We start from the raw sequence: 24892 nt of genomic DNA on the forward strand, positions 1-24892 counted from the left end.
AAACAGCACACATAATTGCCATTGAAGTTGCTAGGGCAATGTCGTATTTCATTGAACCCAAGGCATCATCTAATGTAAGAAAGCATCTCAATTTCAGATGTGTTAACGAGTGAAAAAAAAATGCATCTGAAAATGGATGAACTGTGATATTTCCTTAAATGAGTTCATTAGAACACTAGTTCTGAGGAATTTTAACAGGTAATTACAAAAGGAGTGAATAAAATCGTTCTGAGAAACACCAGTTTTGAAAATTAGATTTTTGTCTTCACTCCATTATTTTTTACAAACTGCTAATGTATATGAGCTCTAAAACATGATAATCATGTTCATGATGTTAAATGTTCAGGATTTGGTCCAATGTAAAATATTTTATTTCATTTACTTCATATCATTTTTATTGTGAAGCAGATCAATTAACTAATCTTTTTTTGTTTTTTCTTTTTTGAGACAGAGTCTTGCTCTGTCGTCCAGGAGTGCAGTGGCAGGATCTAGGCTCACTGCAGCCTCCACCTCCCGGGTTCAAATGGTTCTCCTGCCTCAGCCTCCCGAGTAGCTGGGACTACAGGTGCGCACCACCATGCCTGGCTAATTTTTGTTTTAGTAGAGACGGGGTTTCACCGTGTTAACTGGGATCTTCTCAGTCTCCCGACCTTGTGATCCACCCACTTAGGACTCCCAAAGTGCTGAGATTACAGGCGTGAGCCACTGCGCCCGGCCGAACTAGTGTTTTATGGAACATACTTTAGGACAAGACAGTCAGACATGGAGAGGCCAGAGAATAGGTGCCTGTACTATGAACACACCAAATGATTTTAGGAATCTACTTTTTAACAGCCTAAAATATTTATTCATAGAGAAGAAAATAATACATTTTTACATTTATTTTTGAAGATCTGTCCTCCAGTGATCAATTAGGTTCCACTCTGTTGTTCAAGCCATATTCAATTTTACCACAGTGCTATTCATCAGACTGTGACTAGTACAGAAATATCAAATTGAAAACGTGAAAATTGATTTGAGCGATAAAACATTCATTCTGCTACAAGTGCGCGTGAATAAGGAGTGAGGCCAGGTGTATATTTTCTGAAGTTTACCGAAGGGCGTGGGTTCGATTCTGAGAGGGACAGAAATAGTAAGAAGAAAGAAACACAAGTTTGACGCTCTTTGAATTTTAAAATTCTTAGTTCAACGACAGCAAGAACAACTATCATCCTACTGTGTCCTCAGCTTTTCCCTATATGGATGAAAAAATTCTGAGATGAGCTGAAGGAAACATGTACAAACACAGACTCCACCGTAACATCTGGTCCTGCCACTTTTCCTCTCTTCTACTGCACCATCAGCCTTTCCTGTATTCCAGAAGCCTGATGCCATTTGCCTTACAGTCGTGTGTGGGAGCTAAACATCAATTTTATGGAGAAAATCGTCATTGTTGCTCAATATTATATAAAGTATATAACTATATAACTGTGTTTTTCCCTTTTATGCTCAACGTTTTGGTTTCTACAGAGGCTTCTGTTTATATATGACATATGGTATTGCAATCAAGTAGAAGATTTTTTCAGACAGGGTTATTCCCAGTCAAATCAAAAATTTCAAATCCCAGCCGGGCACAGTGACTCACATCTGTAATCCCAACATTTGGGAAGCTGAAGCGGGTGGATCACCTGAGGACAGGAGTTCCAGACCAGCCTGGCCAACATGACATAAACCCTGTCTCTACTAAAAATACAAAGATTAGCCGGGCTTGGTGGCAGGTGCCTGTAATCCCAGCTACTCAGGAGGCTGAGGCAGGGAGAATTGCCTCAGAAATCAGGAGGCAGAGGTTGCAGGGAGCAGAGATGGCAGCACTGCACTCCAGAGTGGGCAACAGAGCAAGACTCTGTCGCAAAAAAAAATATATATATATATAGATAGATAGATAGATAGATAGATAGATAGATAGATAGATATACACACAAAAAAATATATAGATAGATAGATATATACACACACACATACACACACACACATATTCAAATATAATCAAATATATATATATATATTCAAATCCCATGAACAATAAAAACTAAACTTGGAAAATTACTTTAAGATTTTCAAAGATATTTCTTACGCCTCAGTACTTGGCCGTCATTGAAATATATTTCTGAAAGGAAAAAAAACTCCTTATATTATTACTAATGACTAGAGAAAAAAATCCAGGCTGTCAACTGCTATGTGTTATCTAGAGAATAATAAAGTATCCAGATAATTAAAAAATTTTTCCATTTCTCACCTCAAAAATCATTGGTTTTAAAACACTTTTTATTGGCCGGGCGCGGTGGCTCCAGCCTGTAATCCCAGCACTTTGGGAGGCCGAGACGGGCGGATCACGAGGTCAGGAGATCGAGACCATCCTGGCTAACACGGTGAAACGCTGTCTCTACTAAAAATACAAAAAACTAGCCGGGCGAGGTGGTGGGTGCCTGTAGTCCCAGCTACTGGGGAGGCTGAGGCAGAAGAATGGCGTAAACCCGAGAGGCGGAGCTTGCAGTGAGCTGAGATCCGGCCACTGCACTCCAGCCTGGGAGACAGAGCAAGACTCTGTCTCAAAAAATAAATAAATAAATAAAACACTTTTTATTATAAAATAAATAAAGTATTATTTTACTGTAACTTCCAACAAACTATAGAAAGTATAACATTTTTTTCTTTGTTAGTTAATGCCAACATATTCATATATATTGGATGACTGAGAAAGGATGCTGTTCTGGTTAGCTATGAGGTTGACTCAACAAATTTTAGAATATTTTACTTACAGCAATTTGATATTATATAATATAGTACACCAATAGGTTTTAAATGCCATACTAGCCTTCTTAATATTTTAGTTGTTTCCAAATAGTTCCACCTTACACATAATACTCACCTGTAATAGCTTTAGTAACCTAATTAGTCTCCTTGGGGAGTAATAAAAATAATTTCAAAATTGTTAAAGAAAAAAATTTTAATGGAGCCAAGCATACAGATGAAGTCTTAATTTTCATATTTCTATGTGAAAATAGTATTTTTTCACAACATTTTTAATATTTATAATAAGATAGAACACAGTGAAGCTTCTTGGTGCTATCTCCACCCCGCAATTCACAAGCACTTGAGCATTATGTCTGGAAAAACAATCAGGTACAGAGTTGATTTGATTTGATATAAGAGCATCATAGAACTCTCAGTTCACCAGAAATATATAAACTCTATCAGAGCCAATGAATCCAGGCCTACACCTTTCTTTATAAAAGAAAATGCTCCAAATAATGAAGGTGTTACTAACTTAGTCCTTACAACATTAACTTGTGTCAGAACACTGCTATTCTCCCAAGGTCAATACAAGGGAGAAAGAACATCTTTATATATTACATAATAACATTTATTTAATACTTTACTATATCTAAGTATTGTGTGAAGCATTTCGCATCCAGTATTTCATGGGACTTATGCAGCCCTGTGAACTAGATACTACAACCATTGTCATTTTGTGCAGAAGGAGACTGAGGTAATAAGTGAAGGAGCCAGTAGACATGTTTCGAGAATAATGACTTAAGCTAAGGAATGAAGACTGGAAACCAGCCAGGGAAGGAAAAAGCTTTCCCAGGAATTCAGGATGACTCATGGCTTATTTTTCCCATCCAGGGAAAATAATTTCCCGAATCTAAACTCTTACCCAAGCAATATGGCCAAGGAGATGTTTATGGATGGAGGTGCATGGAAATTTTCAGTATGCTTGAAATCATACCACTGTTTGCTACTGCCCACCCTAGCTGTATGTATAGTCTATCATACATTGAAAATGATTTTTTTAAAGTTGGGGAAAAGTGTGTGAGGGGGGGTAAGGGGGATTCACCAGTAATCGAGAAGAATTCCCACAAAAAGAAATTCATTGTCATGGTAATTAGAGGCAGTTTGATATCATATATTGGGTTTTTCTATGTAGTCAACAGCCTAAGAACTAGTTATAAAACTAACTGGTAGCTATAGCTTTCCAAAGCTTCCAGTTCAACTCAGTTCATACTTACTTCACGTTCTTCCTGGAAACACTTGCTATTATTTCTGATTCTATTCTACCTGGCCTCATATTAAAACATCTCTAACACTCGGAAATGTAGTCCTAACTACTATGCCCTAGAAATAAGATGCATTTCCTTGACTTACATCGTAAGTGTAAAATAGAACTCTTACTGGTTCAGCTGAATTTTTCTTATTGCTTTCCTGGAATTACTCGGCAATTCCAGGCATTGTAACTTATGCTGTAATTCAAAGCACTAGGTAATTAAAATTTTTCCCAACTCATCATTAAGAGTTTTAATTTAAATATCACCACAGTGACTTTTATGCAAACAAATCCCAGGAGCCAATAAATGATTTTGAATTAAATTTCCTTTTCTTTGCTATGGTGAGTCGAAACTTGAGAGAGAAATGTAACTCATTTTCTCTAGAACATATGATATTCCAACCTGCGGAAATTAGTTTATAAAGGATATATTAGAAATACTTTTCAGGAAATATATAGAGACACATAAATGAGTGTGTGGTCCACCGTGGCCCTCAATAAAAGCAAGTGAAAGAGCAAACCTTATAAATGTCTGTCCTCTTTTCTTAAATAATGCTGCCTATTATTTTTTCTCACTCGGTAGGAACAAAAATGAGAAATAAAACAGAAAAAAAACCTTTTTTTCAGTTCATCATACAGTTAGGTCACTCAAAATCATAAATCAGAGCCACATCTCTAAAGATTTAAGTCTTATGATTGTAGGGGAGACCCAGAAGTATATCAAAGCTGAATATTTCAGAAAGTTAGCTTTGGTTAAGAGATTAAAAGTCTTTTTACTACTTTGAACCTGAATTGGCCAACGCTATATTGGAACTCTACTAACTGGAGTAAGTAGAGTTAGTGGTTCCATTTACCGTTGGCCAATTCAGGAACTCTAATAACTTTTAGGGGAACGGATTTTTTAGATGTCCTGTCTATGCAATGTAAATAATTCTGTGGTGGCTCTTAACCTCTCTCAATCTTGGCATGACTTAACTTCTCGACCTCAATTTGCCTGTCTTTAAAATGTGAGTAATGATAGTATCCACTACATCATGTTGCTGGGGAAATTAAATGAGATCATGTATGAAACTGTAAGTGCTTTAACACACAACTACTTAATAAACACCTGTTATTATGTTCTCTGATACTAGTTATAATTGAGAGGGCCCTGCTACTGGAATCTGAATTGTAACAATAACTCAGGTGATCACATCACTCAAAAGCAAAGTACATTAAACATTTGAAGAGAAACCTGTGCATTTACAACTCATCCAACAGCAAACAACAATCTTGCTTGCTAAAGCTGCTGAGAGCTTCCAGGCAGCTGAGACTGGATGTCTTCATTGGAGGGTGGAGAGGCTACACTCCAGCAGCCTGGAAGCACCACTCTACCCTGGGCATTCACAACAAGCCTTAAATACAATCAGCATCTCAACTGGAAAGTGTATGTGCCTGGAGAACACCACACATTGGGTGGTAACACTGCAGATTTGTAAGAGGTTGGTAAAAACAAGAGAGGTAGCAACCTTTTTGTACAAGATACCTATTAGCAGATGATAACACCTCTTAAAAATGAAAGGGAAAACCCAGTAAGATAGTTCAAAGCATAAGAATGTTAGAAAACTTGAGGTAATTTTACAAAGAAGTTTGCCAGGTCATTAGGCAAAATTTGAAGATATTCTTTTAACAGAAATCTTGAGGATTTTTGAGGATCAACTTTTACTAATCATCAAAGCATATATGTCTAAAGATACCAACATTTATTTTATTTCAATATGATAATGGATATTCCTATAGACAGGACAAAATAACTGTGTTTAGGTAAAAAAAAAAATTGGAACAATGACCTGCTGAAGCATTGGCACACTGAATAAACAATAATCCGAAATTTGTATTTGTGTGAAGTCATTAGCAACGTAAATGAACATTCAATTGTTCTTTTTCTGGATTATCAATTTTATTTTATTATTATACTTCAAGTTCTGGGATACATGTGTAGAACGTGTAGGTTTGTGACATAGTTATACATGTGCCATGGTGGTTTGCTGCACCCATCAACCCATCATCTACATTAGATATTTCTCCCAATGCTATCCCTCCCCTAGCCCCCAATCCACTGACAGGCTCCAGTGCATGATGTTCCCCTCCCTGTGCCCATATGTTCTCATTGTTCAACTCCCACTTATGAGTGAGAACATGCAGTGTTTGGTTTTCTGTTCCTGGGTTAGTTTGCTGAGAATAATGGTTTCCAGCTTCATCCATGTCCCTGCAAAAGACATGAACTCGTCCTTTTTTATGGCTGCATAGTATTCAACAGTGTATATGTACCACATTTTCTTTACCCAGTCCATTATTGATGGGCATTTGGGTTGGTTCCAAGTCTTTGCTATTGTGAATAGTGCTACAATAAATATATGTGTGCATGTGTCTTTATAGTAGAATGATTTGTAATTCTTTGGGTATATACCCAGTAATAAGATTGCTGGGTCAAATGGTATTTCTAGTTCTAGATCCTTGAGGAACTGCCCCACTGCATCCCACAATGGTTGAGCTAATTTACACTCCCACTAACAGTAAAAAAGCATTCCTATTTCTCCACATCCTCTCCAGCATCTGCTGTTTCCTGACTTTTTAATGATTGCCATTAACTGGCATGAGATGGTATCTCACTGTGGTTTTGATTTGCATTTCTCTAATGACCAGTGATGATGAGCTTTTCTTTTCTTTTTTTTTTTTTTTTTTTTTTTGGCCACATAAATGTCTTCTTTTGAGAAGTGTCTGTTCATATCCTTTGCCCACTTTTTGATGGGGTTATTTGTTTTATTCCTGAAAATTTGTTTAAGTTCCTTATAGATTCTGGATATTAGCCCTTTGTCAGATGGATAGATTGCAAAAATTTTCTCCCATTCTGTAGGTTGCCTGTTCACTCTTATGACAGTTTCTTTTGCTGTGCAGAAGCTCTTTAGTTTAATTAGATCCCATTTATCTATTTTGGCTTTTGTTGCCGTTGCTTTTGGTGTTTTAGTTATGAAGTCTTTGCCCATGCCTATGTCCTGAATGGTATTGCCTAGGTTTTCTTCTAGGGTTTTTATGGTTTTTTAGGTCTTATGTTCAAGTCTTTAACTCATCTTGAGTTGATTTTTGTATAAGGTGTAAGTAAGGGGTCCAGTTTCAGTTTTCTGCCCGTGGCTAGCCAGTTTTTCCAGCATCATTTATTAAATAGGGAATCCTTTCCCTATTGCTTGTTTTTGTCAGGTTTGTCAAAGATCAGATGGTTGTAAATGTGTGGTGCTATTTCTGAGGCCTCTGTTCTGTTCCATTGGTCTATATATCTGTTTTGGTACAAGTACCATGTTATTTTAGTTACAGTAGCCTTGTAGTATAGTTTGAAGTCAGGTAGCATGATGCCTCCATCTTTGTTCTTTTTGCTTAGGATTGTCTTGGCTATATGGGCTCTCTTGTCCTTCCATATAAGATTTAAAGTAGTATTTTCTAATTCTGTGAAGAAAGTCCATGGTAGCTTGATGGGAATAGCATGGAATCTATAAATTACTTTGGGCAGTATGGTCATTTTCACAATATTGATTCTTCCTATCCATGAGCAAGGAATGTTTTTGCATTTGTTTGTGCCTTCTCTTATTTCCTTGAGCAGTGGTTTGTAGTTCTCCTTGAAGAGATCCTTCACATCCATTGTAGGTTGTATTCCTAGGTATCTTATTCTCTTTGTAGCAATTGTGAATGAGAGTTCACTATGATTTGGCTCTCTGTTTGTCTGTTATTGGTGAATAGGAATGTCTGTGATTTTTTCACATTCATTTTGTATCCTGAGACTTTGCTGAAGTTGCTTATCAGCTTAAAGAGATTTTGGGCTGAAACGATGTGGTTTTCTAAACATACAATCATGTCATCTGCAAACAGAGACAATTTGACTTCCTCTCTTCCTGTATGAATACACTTTATTTTGTTCTCTTTCCTGATTGTCCTGGCCAGAACTTCCAATACTATGTTGAATAATAGTGGTGAGAGAGGGCATCCTTGTCTTGGGCCGGTTTTCAAAGGGAATGCTTCCAGCTTTTGCCCGTTCAGTATGATATTGGCTGTGGGTTTATCATAAATAGTTCTTATTATTTTGAGATATGTTTCATCAATACCTAGTTTATTGAGTGTTTTTAGCATGAAGGGCTGTTGAATTTTGTCAACGGCCTTTTCTGCATCTATTGAGATAATCATGTGGTTTTTGTCATTGGTTCTGTTTATGTGATGTTTGGATATGTTGAAGCAGACTTGCATCTCAGGGATGAAGCCAACTTCATCATGGTGGATACGCTTTTTAATGTGCTGCTGGATTCGGTTTGCCAGTATTTTATTGAGGATTTTCACATCGATGTTCATCAGGGATATTGGCCTGAAATTTTGGTTTTTTGTTGTGTCTCTGCCAGGTTTTGGTATCAGGATGATGCTGGCCTCACAAAATGAGTTAGGGAGGAGTCACTCTTTTTCTATTGTTTGGAATAGTTTCAGAAGAAATGGTACCAGCTCCTCTTTGTACCTCTGGAAGAATTTGGCTGTGAATTTGTCTGGTCCTAGACTTTTTTTGGTTGGTAAGCCATTAATTACTGCCTCAATTTCAGAACTGGTTATTGGTCTTGTCAGGGATTCAACTTCTTCCTGGTTTAGTCTTGGGAGGGTGCATGTGTCCAGGAATTCATCATTTCTTCTAGATTTTCTAGTTTATTTGCATAGAGGTATTTATAGTATTCTCTGATGGTAGTTTGTATTTCTGTGGTATCATTGATGTTATCCCTTTACCATTTTTTATTGTGTCTATTTGGTTCTTCTCTCTTTTCTTCTATATTAGCCTGGCTAGTGGTCTATCTATTTTGTTAATCTTTTCAAAAAACCAGCTCCTGGATTCACTGATGTTTTGAAGGGTTTATCATGTCTCTATCTCCTTCAATTCTGCTCTGATCTTAGTTATTTCTTGTTTCTGCTAGCTTTTGAATTTGTTTGCTCTTGCTTCTCTAATTCTAATTGTGAGATTAGGGTGTCAGTTTTAGATCTTTCTCATTTTCTCCAGTGGGCATTAAATGCTATAAATTTCCCTCTAGACACAGCTTTAGCTGTGTCCCAGAGATTCTGGTACATTGTGTCTTTGTTCTCATTCATTTCAAAGAACTTATTTCTGCCTTAATTTTGTTATTTACCCAGTAGTCATTCAGGAATCGGTTGTTCAGTTTACATGTAGTTGTGCAGTTTTGAGTGAGTTTCTTATTCCAGAATTCTAATCTGATAGACAGTTTGTTATGATTTCCGTTCTTTTGCATATGCCGAGGAGTGTTTTACTTCCAATTACATGTTCAATTTTAGAATAAATGCTATGTGGTGCTGAGAAGAATGTATATTCTGTTGATTTTGGGTGGAGAATTCTGTAGATGTCTATTAAGTCCGCCTCGTCCAGAACTGAGTTCAAGTCCTGAATCTCCTCGTTAATTTTCTGTCTCATTGGTTTGTCTAATACTGGCCGTGAGGTGTTGAAATCTTCAACTATTATTATGTGACAGTCTAAGTCTCTTTGTAGGTCTTTAAGAACTTGCTTTATGAATCTGGGTGCTCCTGTATTGGGTGCATATATATTCATGTTAGTTAGTTCTTCTTGTTGCCTTGATCTCCTTATCATTATGTAATGCCCTTCTCGGTCTTTTTGATCTTTCTTTGTTTAAACTCTGCTTTATCAGAGATCGGGATTGCAACCTCTGCTTTTTTTATCTTTCCATTTACTTGGTAAATATTCCTCCATCCCTTTATTTTGAGCCTATGTGTGTCTTTGCATGTGAGATGGGTCTCCTGAATACAGCACACCAATGGGTCTTGACTCTTTATTCAATCTGCCAGTCTGTGTCTTTTAATTGGGGCATTTAGCCCATTAACATTTAAAGTTAGTAGTGCTATGTGTGAATTTGATCCTGACATTATGATACTAGTTGGTTATTTTGCCCATTAGTTGATGCAGTTTCTTCATAGTGTCAATGGTCTTTAAATTTTGGTATGTTTTTGCAGTGGCTGGTATCAATTTTTCCTTTCTATATTTAGTGCTTTCTTCAGGAGCTCTTATAAGGCAAGCCTGGTGGTGACTAAATCCCTGAGCATTTGCTTGTCTATAAAGGATTTTATTTCTTTTTCACTTATGAAGGTTAGTTTGGCTGGATATGAAGTTCTGAGCTGAAAATTCTTTTCTTTAAGAATGTTGAATATTGGTCCCCACTCTCTTCTGGCTTTTAGGGTTTCTGCAGAGAGATCTGCTGTTAGTCTGATGGGCCTCCCTTTGTGGGTAACTTGATCTTTCTCTCTGTCTGTCCTTAACACTTTTTCCTTCATTTTAACCTTGGTGAATCTAACAATTATGTGCCTTGGGGTTGCTCTTCTCGAGGAGTATCTTTGTGGTATTCTCTGTATTTCCTGAATTTGAATTTTGGCCTGTCTTGGTAGATTGGGGAAGTTTTCCTGGATAATATCCTGAAGTGTTTTTTCCAACTTGGTTCTATTTGCCCCATCATTTTTAGGTACACCAATCAAATGTAGGTTTGGTCTTTTCACATAGTCGCATATTTCTTAGAGGCTTTGTTTATTCCTTTCCATTTGCTTTTCTCTAATCTTGTCTTCATGCTTTATTTCATTAAGTTGATCTTCAATCTCTGATATCCTTTCTTCTGCTTGATTGAATCAGCTATTGATACTTGTGTATGCTTCATGAAGCTCACATGTTGTATTTTTCAGCTCCATCAGGTCATTTATGTTCTTCTCTCAACTGGTTATTCTGGTTAGTAGTTCCCGTAACCTTTTATCAAGGTTCTTAGCTTCCTTACATTCGGTTAGAACATGCTCCCTTAGCTTGGAGGAGTTTGTTATTATCCACTTTCTGAAGCCTACTTCTAGCAATTAGTCAAATTCATTCTCCGTCCAATTTTGTTCCCTTGCTTGCAAGGAGTTGTGATCCTTTGGAAGAGAAGAGGCATACTGGTTTTTGGAATTTTCAGCTTTTTTGTGCTGGTTTTTCCTCACCTTTGTGGATTTATCTACTTTTGGCCTTTGATGTTGGTGACCTTTGGATGGGGTTTTTGCGTGGGCATCCTTTTTTTGATGTTGATGCTATTGCTTTTTGTTTGTTAGTTTTTTTTTTCTACCAGTCAGGCTACTTTTCTGCAGGTCTGCTGGAGTTTGCTGGAGGTCTACTCCAGACCCTGTTTGCCTGGGTATCACCAGCAGGGGCTTCAGAACAGCAAAGATTGCTGCCTGTTCCTTCCTCTGGAAACTTCATCCCAGAGCAGCATCCACCAGATGCCAGTCAGAGCTCTCCTGTATGAGGTGTCTGTTGACCCCTGCTGGGAGGTGTCTGCCAGTCAAGAGGCACTGGAAGAAAGTCTGTCCCTTAACAGAGTCCCTCTGGAAGCTTCATCCCAGAGCAGCACCCACCAGATGACAGTCAGAGCTCTCCTGTATGAGGTGTCTGTTGACCCCCACTGGGAGGTGTCTCCCAGTCAGGAACCCACTTGAGGAGGCAGTCTGTCCCTTAACAGAGCTAGAGCACCATGCTGGAATATCCACTGCTCTCTTCAGATCTGGCAGGCAGGAACATTTAAGTCTGCTGAAGCTGTTCCCACAGCTGCCCCTTCCCCTAGGTGCACCTGTCTCAGGGAGATGGGAGTTTTGTCTATAAGCCACTGCCTGGAGCTGCTGCCTTTCTTTCAAAGATGCCCTGCTCAGAGAGGAGGAATGTAGAGAGGCAGTCTGACTACAGTGGTTTTGTTGTGCTGTGGTGAGCTCCACCCTGTCTGAACTTCCAAGTGGTTTTGTTTACACTGTAAGGGGAAAACTGCCTACTCAAGCCTCAGTAATGGCCGACACCCCTTAACCCACCAAGCTCCAGTGTCCCAGGTCAACTTCAGACTGCTGTGCTGGCAGTGAGAATTTCAAGCTGGTGAATGTTAGCTTGCTGGGCTCTGTAGGGGTGGGATATGCTGAGCAAGACCACTCAGTTCCCTGGCATCAGCCCCCTTTCCAGGACAGTGAATAGTTCTGTCTCACTGGCATTCCAGGCTCTACTGGGGTAAAAAAAAAAAAAAACAAAAACAAAAACAACAACAACAAAAAAAAAAACTCCTGCATCTAGCTTAGTGTCTGCCCAAATGGCCACCCAGTTTGGTGCTTGAAACCCAGGGTCCTGGTAGTGTAGGCACCTGAGGGAATCTCCTGGTCTGTGGACTGTGAAGACTATGGGAAAAGCATAGTATCTGGGCCAGAATGCACCATCCCTCACAGCACAGTCCTTCATGGCTTCCCTTGACTGGGGGAGGGAGTTCCCAGACTCCTTGCTTTTCCTGGGTGAGATGACACCCTATCCTGCTTCTGCTCACCCACCGTGGGTTGCACCCACTGTCTAACCAGTCCCAATGAGATGAACCAGGTACCTCAGTTGGTAATGCAGAAATCACCCACCTTTTGCGTTGGTCTCGCTGGGAGCTGCCAACCAGCTGTTCTTATTCCACCATCTTGCCAGGCCATTCAATCATTCCTAAAGGAGACTATGTCTAATTGGTAACAGTAAACTTGCAAAGCCCACATGAAACTTTTGAGGGGTTTAACAACCATTTGGGGAAAGGATTTTTTAATTTTGTGACAAAATTATGACTCTGAAAGCTCAAAACTCATTATTTTAGTGATTTATAATTGCTTTTAATGCACACATGAACACACTTATACAAATACGTGCACATACATGAATCAGAAGGAATACTTACTGTCATTTCATTCATGCTCAGGAGCATGGGACTAGGTGGCAAAGTGCCAAGGCGAAATTTGAAACCATCTTCTAAAGTCATTCCCCAAAATTGGCTGTAGTTCTGTGCTGTCCATCTGCCTTACAAATGAAGAAGAAAAATATATACAGGTTATGTGACATCATTTTTACAAATACATGTTCCTTTATATTTCCGAAATTCAACAGCAGCAAATCTCACAATATGAGAATTATCGCAGGCTATTGTTTATATAAATGATGCATTAGTGATTATTTTAATAATCAAGGGTATGAGATACTCTTCCTAAATAAGGTACATTTCAAGTATTTTAATGATTCATATGAGGAACATAAGACCATATTAATGTAAGTTAATGCTAAGAATATGAAATGTTTACATACTACAAAGGGATTAAGTGTTAATAAGGCCAATATATGTAGTTTGCTTTAAATGCCATTAAATGCATCTTAGAAAGAAGCTTAAATATACAGAAATGTACTGATACATTAAATAGGTTAGTACATTTTCTTTAAAATTTATATTTGAAAAGAAATTGACAAAGTAAAAAAGTATGCATGAATAATGAAGGACAAAATAATTATAATTTTTAAAAATGACATCAGTGCTAATTTTTAGATATTGAAATATTCTATTATGTATTAAATGAGTTCATTTGTGTTAAGTGCTCCATCATCTTATTTATTAATAATAATAGAAAATCAGTTGATGTGAAATTAGGTAACAAAAGTGCATATTTTTGTAGAGATGTATTTTGTGCTCTTAATTAGAAAAAAAAATTTCTCTTCAAAATTTAATATTGAAATTTGAAGACAAACAAAATTTTTTTACTAGATGATAGTAGATAAAAAATTAGAAAGATGCAAGTAATTTAATCATTGCCTATTCTGAATTATCTACCACTTGAGGTCAATATATTTTCTGTACTTATGTCAAATTTAAACCCTGTCCTACTATGTTTATCACCAAAATCGTTTATAATGTGATAGGCTCCTACGAATCATTGAAAACACAACTTAATTTTTAATAATATACCTCACAAGTTAATGCTTTTCTTTCGTATAAGTTGTGTTAGTTCATAAAATCCTTAGAAACTTAGCTACAATTTAAAGTGCAATCTTCATTACCCAAGGAATCTCAATAAGAGAACCTCTGAATATAAGAGATATTGTAGTATAATTCAAAAGGCTAACAGGGCAAAATTGGGCAAAACTGTGACATCAGTAAAGTATGTTTTTGTTGCCGTATGTTAGTAGTTTTCAAACATCAGGTCAGAGATGTTCATAGGTTATTTAATTGAGCACTCAATTTGGTTAGTAGGGTGATAGTTTAAGAAAATAAAATAGAAGATAGGAGAAATAATAGGAAATAGAGTTTATTACAAATACTAAGGGTAATAAACTCTGTGCGTGTGTCTGTGTGTGTGTGTGTTGATGCTTGTGCATGAGTGTGTGTACTAGATCACAAAGTAAGATGTATGTTCTACTGTGAGATATGCTCAAAAGTGTGAAAGGTATGACTAATCTATAACATCCTTCTTGACTTAGACTCATAATTTTCACTTTAATCCAATTTAGCATTTATTGAACTTTCTTAATTGATCTGTCATATTCTCTAATAAACACTGAGAACATAGATATGAATAAAGTTTTCTACATTTAAGAAGCTCATACCTTAAGTAAAAATACAAAGATAGAAATGACTTCGGCGTGTGCCATCTATCAGCAGTAGATCAAAAGATGATCAAAAGATTCAAACATAACTGAAGGAGTTGGCAAATTTTTTACATAAAGCAAATTTAGTTCTCTATCTGGAAGGATGAGAATGAGTTTGGTGACCACATATGAAAGAAGATAGCATTTGTTTAAAGTAAAGGTAACTCTTGATTAAAGCATACAGGTTTGAAGTTGGGTGGCATGTGTAGGGAATGACAGATAAGTTAAATGCTTAAACTAGGAGAGAGGATAGGGACACAGGGGCTGAAAACGGTATAAAAGATAAGGTAGTAAAAAAGTTTTTGGGCCAACATATTATTTATGCTAAGGGCAATACATGTTTCACAAGCAACAGGGTTCCATTGAGAATTTCTGGAAACAGAGACAAGTTAGATAATTCAAACTAGGCTTGATAAAGAAATGCATTAGAATATAGTCTAGAATGGAAGAAGTAAATATCTAAGAGAAACTTTTAGTGCGGGAGTTAGCAATACCTACTGACTGAGAATAAAAGGAAGGAAGAATTAAACTAACTTCAAATTTTCAAGTTGACCAGATATAGCAGGATGCCAGTAACTAAGAATAGGTAGAAGTTGATCACTGCAGTTTGGGGTGAGCGGGTTTTGAGAAAACAGTGAAAAATGAAAGCCAACTTATCCAGTAAACCAAATTTTGAGTTCATAAGAAAGAATCTGTTTCTCTAGCCTTTGAACGTAGGCTGGCCTAGTAACTTGCTTTACCCAATAGAAAGCAGTAGAATTGTGATCTTGAAACTTTCAAGCATAAGCTTCAAGGGAGGACTGGGGCAGCTTCCACATATGCCCCATCAGAATAGTAATTATGAGAAGAGGCCAAAGCTAGCCTGCTGGAGAAACGTGGCCCAATCAACAATCAGCACCAACCACAAGGTATAGTGTAAGGCCATCACAGACAATTCAACCTCAGTTGAGGCTCTATTGACACGGGAGTAATTCCAGAATAGAGCAGCAAAAGAGCCTCAGTTGAACCTATTCCAAATTGCTGATGTGAAAAGATGAAAATTTTATGGTTTTAAAATGTTGAATCTTGGAATGATTTGTTACGCAGCAGCAGGTAATTGAAACACTTATATATCTCCCTTTATTCCACTAACCTGCTGATTATTACTTGTGCCACTAATGTAGCACTTATATTCTCCCCTATTATTAGAAATCCTTTTATAAAGGTATGGCAGTGTTGGCTCCTCAACTAGATGGTAAATTCCCTTAACATAGAAATTATTTGTTTTTTTGTTTTGTTTTGTTTGAGACAGAATCTCACTCTGTTTCCTAGGCTGGAGTGCAGTGGCATGATCTCAGCTCACTGCAACCTTCACCTCCTGGGTTCAAGCAATTCTAGTGCCTCCACCTAATGAGTAGCCGGGACTACAGGCCCATGCCATCACACCCGGCTAATTTTTGCATTTATGGTGGAGATGGGGTTTCACCATGTTGGCCAGGCTGATCTCAAACTCCTGATATCAAGTGATCTGCTTGCCTCGGCCTCCCAAAGTGCTGGGATTACAGGCACAAGCCACTTTGCCAGGCCGAAATTATTTATGTGTATCCTCAGCCATGCCACCAGTAGAACATATGTTTTATTAATATCAACTGATTACATTAAAAAATAATACAGAGAATAAATAAGCACTGAAGTACATTACATAGAATAAATAAAGACTTAGATCTAAAATACTGTCAAGATGTTGGAAAGAAATATTTTAAAGCCAAGATTGCATATTTGGTGTAGGCTATTTTTAAAAGCACTTAATAAATACTGAATGATATAATATGATTATATTTTTACACGTGAAAACAATTTGAGCATGATGAAGAGAGAATAGCTGAGAATTAGAACTTTCTTTTAAATTTAAAGACTTCCCCCCTTTTTTGCTCTGGTAAATTAATTTTAGTTTTATTTCTTGTCTCTATAGCTTGTTCCTTTCACTTAACTTTTTTTCCTTTGGTTTTTGTATGTTTCCTTTTGCTCCAATTATACTTCATTTTCTACTCTTTGAAAGTTATGTGATGTCTAATACTTGCTACTAAAATACAAAGCCCATGCCTCTTAAGTAGCCCTAGGGCATGCTCAAAATAAATAAATCATGGAAAGAACGTTCTTCCTTCCAAGGAAGATATTAGGTTGATGCAAAAGTAACGATAGTTTTGGCCAAAACCACCATACACTTTTACACCAACCTGATAGCATTCCCAACAACCTCTGTACTCCTAAGTGTGTTTTATTAAGTGTATCACATTGATTTAGACTGTGGTTTCTCATGTACTTTTAATAGTGGAAAACTAGGCTCCTCTGTTTTGGTTTCTTGGAAGCGTATGTTAATTAGGTCTAGCATTTGAACACTTTTAGGAATCTGATTCAATTTTTCAAGATGGCACATACTCTCATGTTCTTTGAATAATTTAAATATGATTTGCCACAAAAAATTATAATTGGTTTTCCCTAGAAATACTTAAAATGTCATCAAGTTATCTTCTAAAATATTGATTTAACACAAACACACACACTCACACACACACAGAGGAACTGAGAATGGTTTTAGGATATTAATATCAACAAATGTGACTTTCTATATGTTTTGTATCTTTCAAGAAAAAACTTTGAATACGTTGAAATTTAGTATCCCCATTATGCTGAGAAACAACATGTTATATGTGGAAGGAGATTATACTTCCATTTTATAAAAATACATCTCCAGATTATTTCACTTTTCTAATTGCTCAATAATATATCTTTTTATGTGAAGTCTTTTCCAGAAATGTGGAAGATGTTATCAAGGATATATCGAGATTTGATCAATGGCAGTGGAGAAATCCTGAAGCAGATACCAACTGGCCTGTCCTTTTTCCTTTTAATTTTATAATAAAAGTCAGTGTTGGTGCCTGTATCGTTTTCTTTTTCTTTTTCTTTTTTTTCTTTTTTGACAGGGTTTCACCCCGGATGCCCATGCTGGAGCGCAGTGGCGCAATCTCGGCTCACTGCAACCTCCGCCTCCCAGGCTTCAGTGATTCTCATGCTTCAGCCTCCTGAGTAACTGGAATTACTGGCATGCATCACCATGCCCAGCTAATATTTTCTGTGTTTTCAGTAGAAATGGGGTTTCACTATGTTGTCCAGGCTGGTCTTGAACTCCTGGCTTCAAGTGATCTTCCCACCCGCCTCGGCCTCCCAAAGTGCTGGGATTACAGGCATAAGCCACCTTGCCAGGCCAGTGCCTACATCTTAATTTCCTCTGTGTAAATGGAGAAGCCATCTAATTTTTCAGTCTGTACAAGAGCATCAGTTATTTCCAATGTTTCAGTGTCAATCATCCCTATCTTTAGTGTACTATTAAAGTAAAGTAGCTCAATCTGTCTTTTGATTCAACTGTAAGTGACATTGGCTAGATACCCATCATTTCAGTGAAATTATTTAGATTGGCTTGTTATTTGAATATCATCCTTGTAAGGTCAGATTCTACCCATGATAGCTAAGCATGTGATTGACTTGGTGAGGGCAGCAGCAGAGGAAGAGATGGTTAGTATGAATAAATGAATTTTGCTGACTTCCTGATTTTGCCTAAATACTTATCCAAAGTAGCTTTACTCCACTTCCCTTACCTACACCATGACACTGCCGTTTCCTAACTATGCTCTAGATTTCTTATTTGATCATTTTAATTACTTAATGTTTACCTTTGCATTCCAGTTTTACATGCTTTCTCTCTCCCTTTCTATTTCTCTCCCACTCTTTCTCTTTAAACAATGAATGACCATTTATAGAAACCAAGCAATACATTGAAACCTGCATAGTAAATGGCAGTGTCAAGAAGCATATAAAGCAAGATTTCTCTCACCCATAGTCTCCTTTATTGACCTTTTCAATTAATTCTGGACGAACAAGGCATACATGCTGGGAGCATTTCCATTGCTGTCCTGAGCATGTGCTGTAAAGATATGATGATTACAAAAGTGGCTTGGTCTTTATGAAGTATATTTCAATTAGTAAAAAGAGTTACACATTGTTAAGGCATAAAACATAATGTCTTGATTAATGTTAGCCATATGGTTATTTGATTCTTGGCAAAAATAAATTGTAAAACATACGTTAGCTACCATTCAATATGCTGTAATCCTCTACTCCAGGCAATTAACAAATGATATGATCACACATCCATTGAAGTTTAAAAACATAAGCCAAATTGGACAGTAGATTCCATGTACTTGTATTTGGAAACTTTCTGCAGGCTAGTCGTTTTAAAGCATCCTGTTTTTATATAGTTATTGTGCTCAAAAAACACAATTTGTCCGTAGGGTATCAGAATATTATAATTAAGAGGTACATTTAATGAAGACCTGTTGTATGATGAAGACCTATTGTCAAGAACATCAACCTCAAACATTAAAAGATATTAATGATTAAATTTTCAAAATCCCTTAAAATTAAATATACTTATACAAAGTTACAGGTATATGATGTCTTATGACATATGATTCTGTCTATACATACATAAATACATGCTTTGTTACACAAATATTTCTTTTATTTGAAGAAAACATACACACACAGTAGAACTCAGTTCTGCATCACTTAAATTTATTACCAGGAGTTGCAGTTTTCTTTAATTACTGATCCCTCTTCATAATGTTGACCATCTTTGAAGCAACCTGTCAAAGTAACATGTAAAGAAATGAAAATCCTAAACTAAGTAATAAAGTGCATTAACATAAAATGTAATCAAAAATCATAGTTAGCTTTTCAAATATGCAGACATGTTTGGTGCCAAAAAAGCTGATAGAAATCCATGTCTGGTTTGTGTTAAGGTTTGTATATCGAAATCTTCTGGGCTTGTTTCAACGCTTTTATCTTTAAACTGCATATTATGTTCCAACAGGGAGGATTTGCAAAGTATGAAAACAAGATTACCAAGGAATTAATCACTATGCTTAAAAAATAATTAATGCTTTTAAGTAAGTAAGCAATATAATAGTATTTGAATTGATTTATGGCATTTCTCATTTAAAAAAACAACTAATTAAGTCTCACAAGTGCTTATAATTAATTGGATATGACTGGAGCAAGTAGCCCATAGCTTTGGACTCAAAATACTGGGTCACTTCATTGAATTTACCTTACAAAGACAAATTCTATTTTTTTTCTTTAGGATCTGAATAAGAGAAAAAATTCATGAAATCAGTAAGATTGTAGCCATTTGCCTTCCAAATCCAAATGTTTTTTAACTATTAACTGAAACTGGTTATTAACTGCTTTATGAGATTATATGAACTACTCAAAAGAGATGACTGGTGAATCATTATCATATAAAAGCCATTAGTAACATATTGTAAAAATAGTGCTCTGCTTAAAAATTTAAATTCCTTTTGAAAATATAATCTGCTTAAATTCAAAATTAACACTAAATTTGCAAAAGGGACTCAACATTGTCTGGTGAAATTGTTTTTGATAGAAACATGTAATTGATATTTTATGCCAATGGCCTCTAATTAAACAAAATGAATTTTAACCTTTTATTCATAAAAGCATAGGGCAAACTATAGGTTTAGAAAGATTTCCAAGGGACCTTGTTAACTTCTAGCCACAATGTTACAAAGCTAATATTTTAATAGAAAATATTTCACAACTGCCCCTCCCCTGGATGTTTTGCAGTCCAATATTCTACTTAATGAATCTAATTATTTATGTATTTGCATCTATGCATCCCTTTCACATGGAATTTTGATACTTCACAATCATGGGGGTAAGAAAAGGAAACCACCTGTCTCCTGACCACAGTTTTCCTAATACAGCAAACCCAAGATGTGGGAAGATTGAACTTTACATCAAATGCATGGTTTTAATTGCTGCATAAGATTAGACTCCTTTCATAACTGAATCCAGAGTATGTTTCTAATTTAAAGAGATCCTAAAATTGTTTATCACCCAGAAACAACAGAAAATCCATACAGCAATCAAAGTTTTCATTCAAAGCCAAGAGAAGTACTTCCCTGACCATTCTTAAAAACTGAGCGTGTGGAATAAAAACAAAGCTTATTTATAATCATACCTCATGAATCTTGAGTGTTCAACATATGGATTCCATGGATAAATGGAACAGAGGTCTCAAGCATCCTTAAGGAAAAAAGACTGTCCCTTCTCTGACTTGCACTCAGCTAATAATTTTGAAGTCAGGAGAACGCCGTCACCAAGCCACCCCAAATCACTAAATTTAATGTTGACAAAATTCAACACTAAATTTAATGTTAACAAAAACTCCATTTCTTGGTCATCTTTCCTTAATGTCATGTAAGAGATAACTATGAGACACTGTATTCACTTTAATCTTGCATGAGAATTAATCTCTTTAACAAAAGGCATAATCGGTTACTTCAGACCCCGGTCAAAGTGCTGACACAGTAAAGCATGAGCCTATATACAATACCCAGAAGCAGTCCACTCACTCCTTTTCTACAATCCTTCCCAACTCCAACGGATCCCTCATTTCTCACACAGCATTTACAGAGATCTTCAAAAAATACACATCATGTCATTTCCTACTTAAAATCTTCAAGTCATTTCCCATCAAATTGAGAATAAGACCAAACTTCTTACTGTAACCTGTAAGGCCTTATCCAAAATGTCTCCACCCTAATCTCTGCACTTATCACTCCTGTTGAGCTGACTGGGGTGGAGGTTCCCAGAGGGATGAAGGATTAGCATAATAGTAGTGAAGATAGAGAGAAGTAGGTGGATATAATTTGGAGGTAACTCAAAGGGAATCACTCATGGATTGAGTTTGGTGAATGAGGGAAAAGAGGAATCAAAGATATCTCATTAGGACTTTGGCTTGAGTAATAAAGAAATGGTACAGCTACCACTAAAATAAGAAACAGGCTTGTGTCAAGAAATGAAGACTGCTACCGTGTATATTTTAGATTTAGGTAAAACCTAGGCTAGACAACCTAACAGAGATATCAAGTAGACAGCAGTTTATAAAAGACCAGAGTTAAACCAAGGCTGGAGTATGACTTTGGGAGACACAAACATCCATATCTACTTTTTCAAACCCAAGACTAAATAAGGGTCTTTTGGAGAGAGTGTATGTAAGGAAGAGAAAGTGGTCCAGGACTGAGCTCAAAACACTGTGTCTGACAGACATTCAGAAGACGAAACTGGGAAGGAGTGACCTGTGAGGGAGAATAGAATTGAGGAGAGGGTGGTGTCATGAAAAACAGGGTTAAGAAAGTGTTTCATATGCTCTAGGTGGTCAGCTGCATACAGTACTGTCAAGAGGCCAAGAACAAGAAAACAGACATCTGAATATTGCATTTAGCAATGTAGGAACTGCCAATAACCCTGCCAAGAGAAATTTCAGTGAAGTAGCAGTGAGTTGACATCCTGTAGGAATGGGTTGATGAGAGACTTGGAATAAGAAAGTAAATTTTTCTTTCAGATATTTTGTCATAAAAGGAAAGAAGGGAATGAAATGGTAGCTGTTTAAAGACATCAAGTTAAGGGAGAGCTTTTTTAAAGTTGGGAAAGGCAAAAACACATTTTGGAAATTAATGGTTAATCCACATGTATTAGCCTGTTCTCACACTGCTAATAAAGACATACCTGAGACTGAGTAGTTTGTAAAGGAAAGAGGTTTAATGGACTCATGGTTCCACATAGCTGAGGAGGCCTCACAATCATTGCCACAGACTAAGGAAAAGCAAAGGGACATTTTGTACAGTGGCAGGCAAGAGAAAGCTTGTGCAGGGCAACTCCCATTTATAAAACCATCAGATCTCATGAAACTTATTCACTACCATGAGAACAGCATGTGAAATACCTGCCCCCATTATTCAATTACCTCTCACCGGGTCCCTCCCAAGGCAGGTGAGAATTATGGGAGCTACAACCCAAGATGAGATTTGGGTGGTGACACAGCCAAACCATATCACCAGGAGAAAAGAAAACAAAAAAATGATGCTTGAGGAGAAAAAGAGAGCAAGAAAACAAGAGAGAATGGTAGATATGGAGGTATTGAAAAGAGAAAAGATGGGATTCAGAACTCAAAAGGGGGAATCAATTCAAGGTAAGCAGTAACCCAGATTACTGTAGGTTGAAAACTATGATTGTAGTGATATGAAAGAATTCCTGTCTGGTAGCTATACTTTCTCAGTAAAATATGTCTAGAGCTCCTAAGAGTGAGTTAATTAATTGGTTACACACACAGCATCTTGACCAACAGAACAAAACAAAACAAAGCCAAAACTAATGACTGTTGAAATTAAGGCAGTTTTTGCAACTTTAACAGCATTTAAAGCAATATTAGGCAAATCATATATTTGGAGAATGAAATAGTTTATCTTCTTGAATTGAGAAAAGATGATAATGCATTGTCTATAATTTATTTTAAAATAATTCATTATAGTATATTATAAGTATCTGTGCTGGTCTAAACTTCACTTCTTTTTTTTTTTTTTTTTTTTCTTTTGAGACAGAGTCTTGCTCTGTCGCCCAGGCTGGAGTGCAGTCGCACAATCTCTGTTCACTGCAAGCTCCGCCTCCCGGGTTCATGCCATTCTTCTGCCTCAGCCTCCTGAGTAGCTGGGACTACAGGCACCCACCACCGTGGCGGCTAATTTTTTGTATTTTTAGTAGAGATGGGGTTTCACTGTGGTCTCGATCTCCTGACCTTGTGATCCACCTGCCTCAGCCTCCCAAAGTGCTGGGATTACAGGCGTGAGCCACCGCACCTGGCCAACTTCACTTCTTGAAGTGCAAAAAGATAATGATATGTTGTCTATAATTTATTTTAAAATAGTTCATCATAGTGTGTTATAAGTATCTGTGCCGGTCTGAACTTCACTTCTTGAATTGTGAAAAGATAATGATAGGTTGTCTATAATTTATTTTAAAATAGTTCACCACAGTGTATTATAAATATCTGTGCTGGTCTAAACTGTTGGAAAGGCAGTTGCTTGCTCTAATCAGGAATCCACCCCCCAGGGTTGTTCAGTGTCATTCATTCTGAAAGACCAGACTTTGAAGCAACTGCTACAAGTTCTTTCATTACCCATATTTTGATCAACCCTGGAGTATTAGTAAAATAAATGTCAGAAATGGGTTTTATTGTTAAAATTCATGACTTGTTAATCAGCATAATTGTGATAAATAATTAATTCCCATTGGTTAAATTCTAATTTTTTTTTTTTTTTTTTTTTTTTTTACCTATGAAGCTAACCCAAAATATTTCAAAGTCACATCCCACCCTTGTATCCCATAGTTTATATGTATCTCTTAAACTCAAAAGCACCTGTACTCTTAGACTTGGTGCTCTAAGACTGATATTTGTCCTGTGTACTGTGTCCAGCCAAGTAGAAAGGAAGAATTGTCATTCTCTGATAGCCACTGTACAGGTAACAGAATCCTACCTCTGTAATGTTATCACATGTGCCTCTAATAAATTTTTCATGCAGCGTAGATGTGGGAACACCTAAAAGGACCAGAACTGAAGACTTCCTGAAGCTTATAGAGTTTTAATGAATTGGTCTGTGTCATATATTTGTAACTGTCAGTATACGTAGCAAAGTATGGACTGTGATTTATCTTCATTGTAATATAGTTAAGGAGGTTGTGAAGAAGTAAATAAACTTCACCGAATTCAAACATGTCAGTGACTCACACACATTTTTTTACCATTGTGAACATATTGTGCATAATCAAATTAGCTTAGGTCTGTTTACAACAGATGGTCTACTAGACTTTCTCCTTAAAATCCACTACACCAAAAGGTTATGTCTAGAAAAATCCACTCGAGCTCTGTTTTCAACTCTATCGTTGGTTCTCCATATCTGACATTTGAATTTTTTTACTTTTTTTTTTTTTACTTTGACAGGGTCTTACTCTGTCATCCAGGCTAGAGTGCATTGGTGGGATGATAGCTCACAGCAGCCTCAAACTCCTGGGCTTAAGGGATCCTCCCACCTCAGCCTCCCATGTACCTGGGACTACAGTGCATGCCACCATGACTGGCTAATTTTTATTTATTTTTTTCTTTTGTTGGTAGAGATGAGGTCTTATTGTACTGCCAGGCTGGTCTTAAACTCTTGACCTCAAGACACCCTCCCACCTTGACGTCCAAAGTGCTGGGATTACAGGTGTGAGCCCCCACACCCAGCCTGACGTTTGAAATCATTTACTGGAAGTTACCATCAGGTATGGCAAAGAAAACACAGGAAGAAGATATTTACCGGTATGTTTTACTTCCAATTTGTACAAAATGGATATATTTATGT

At 36.9% G+C, this 24892-nt stretch overlaps 1 protein-coding gene across 5 annotated transcripts in view; it reads right to left on the reverse strand.

The window, feature by feature from the left end:
* TINAG (tubulointerstitial nephritis antigen) overlaps positions 1–24892 on the reverse strand; it is an 84922-nt gene that overhangs the window by 52724 nt on the left and 7306 nt on the right. For 4 of the 5 annotated variants that reach the window (XM_010363845.2, XM_010363838.2, XM_010363830.2 and 1 more), the window contains 3 exons: positions 19213–19276; positions 18466–18555; positions 12862–12976 (listed from right to left, as the gene is read on the reverse strand). In XM_010363845.2, the coding sequence (XP_010362147.1) occupies positions 12862–12976; positions 18466–18555; positions 19213–19276 (269 nt within the window). Of the gene's footprint in view, positions 1–12861; positions 12981–18465; positions 18556–19212; positions 19277–24892 lie in introns of all 5 variants that reach the window. The other variant, XM_010363853.2, reaches the window with a different exon arrangement.

This window comes from Rhinopithecus roxellana, chromosome 4 (genome assembly GCF_007565055.1).
Source record: "Rhinopithecus roxellana isolate Shanxi Qingling chromosome 4, ASM756505v1, whole genome shotgun sequence".
Classification (NCBI taxonomy): domain Eukaryota; kingdom Metazoa; phylum Chordata; class Mammalia; order Primates; family Cercopithecidae; genus Rhinopithecus; species Rhinopithecus roxellana.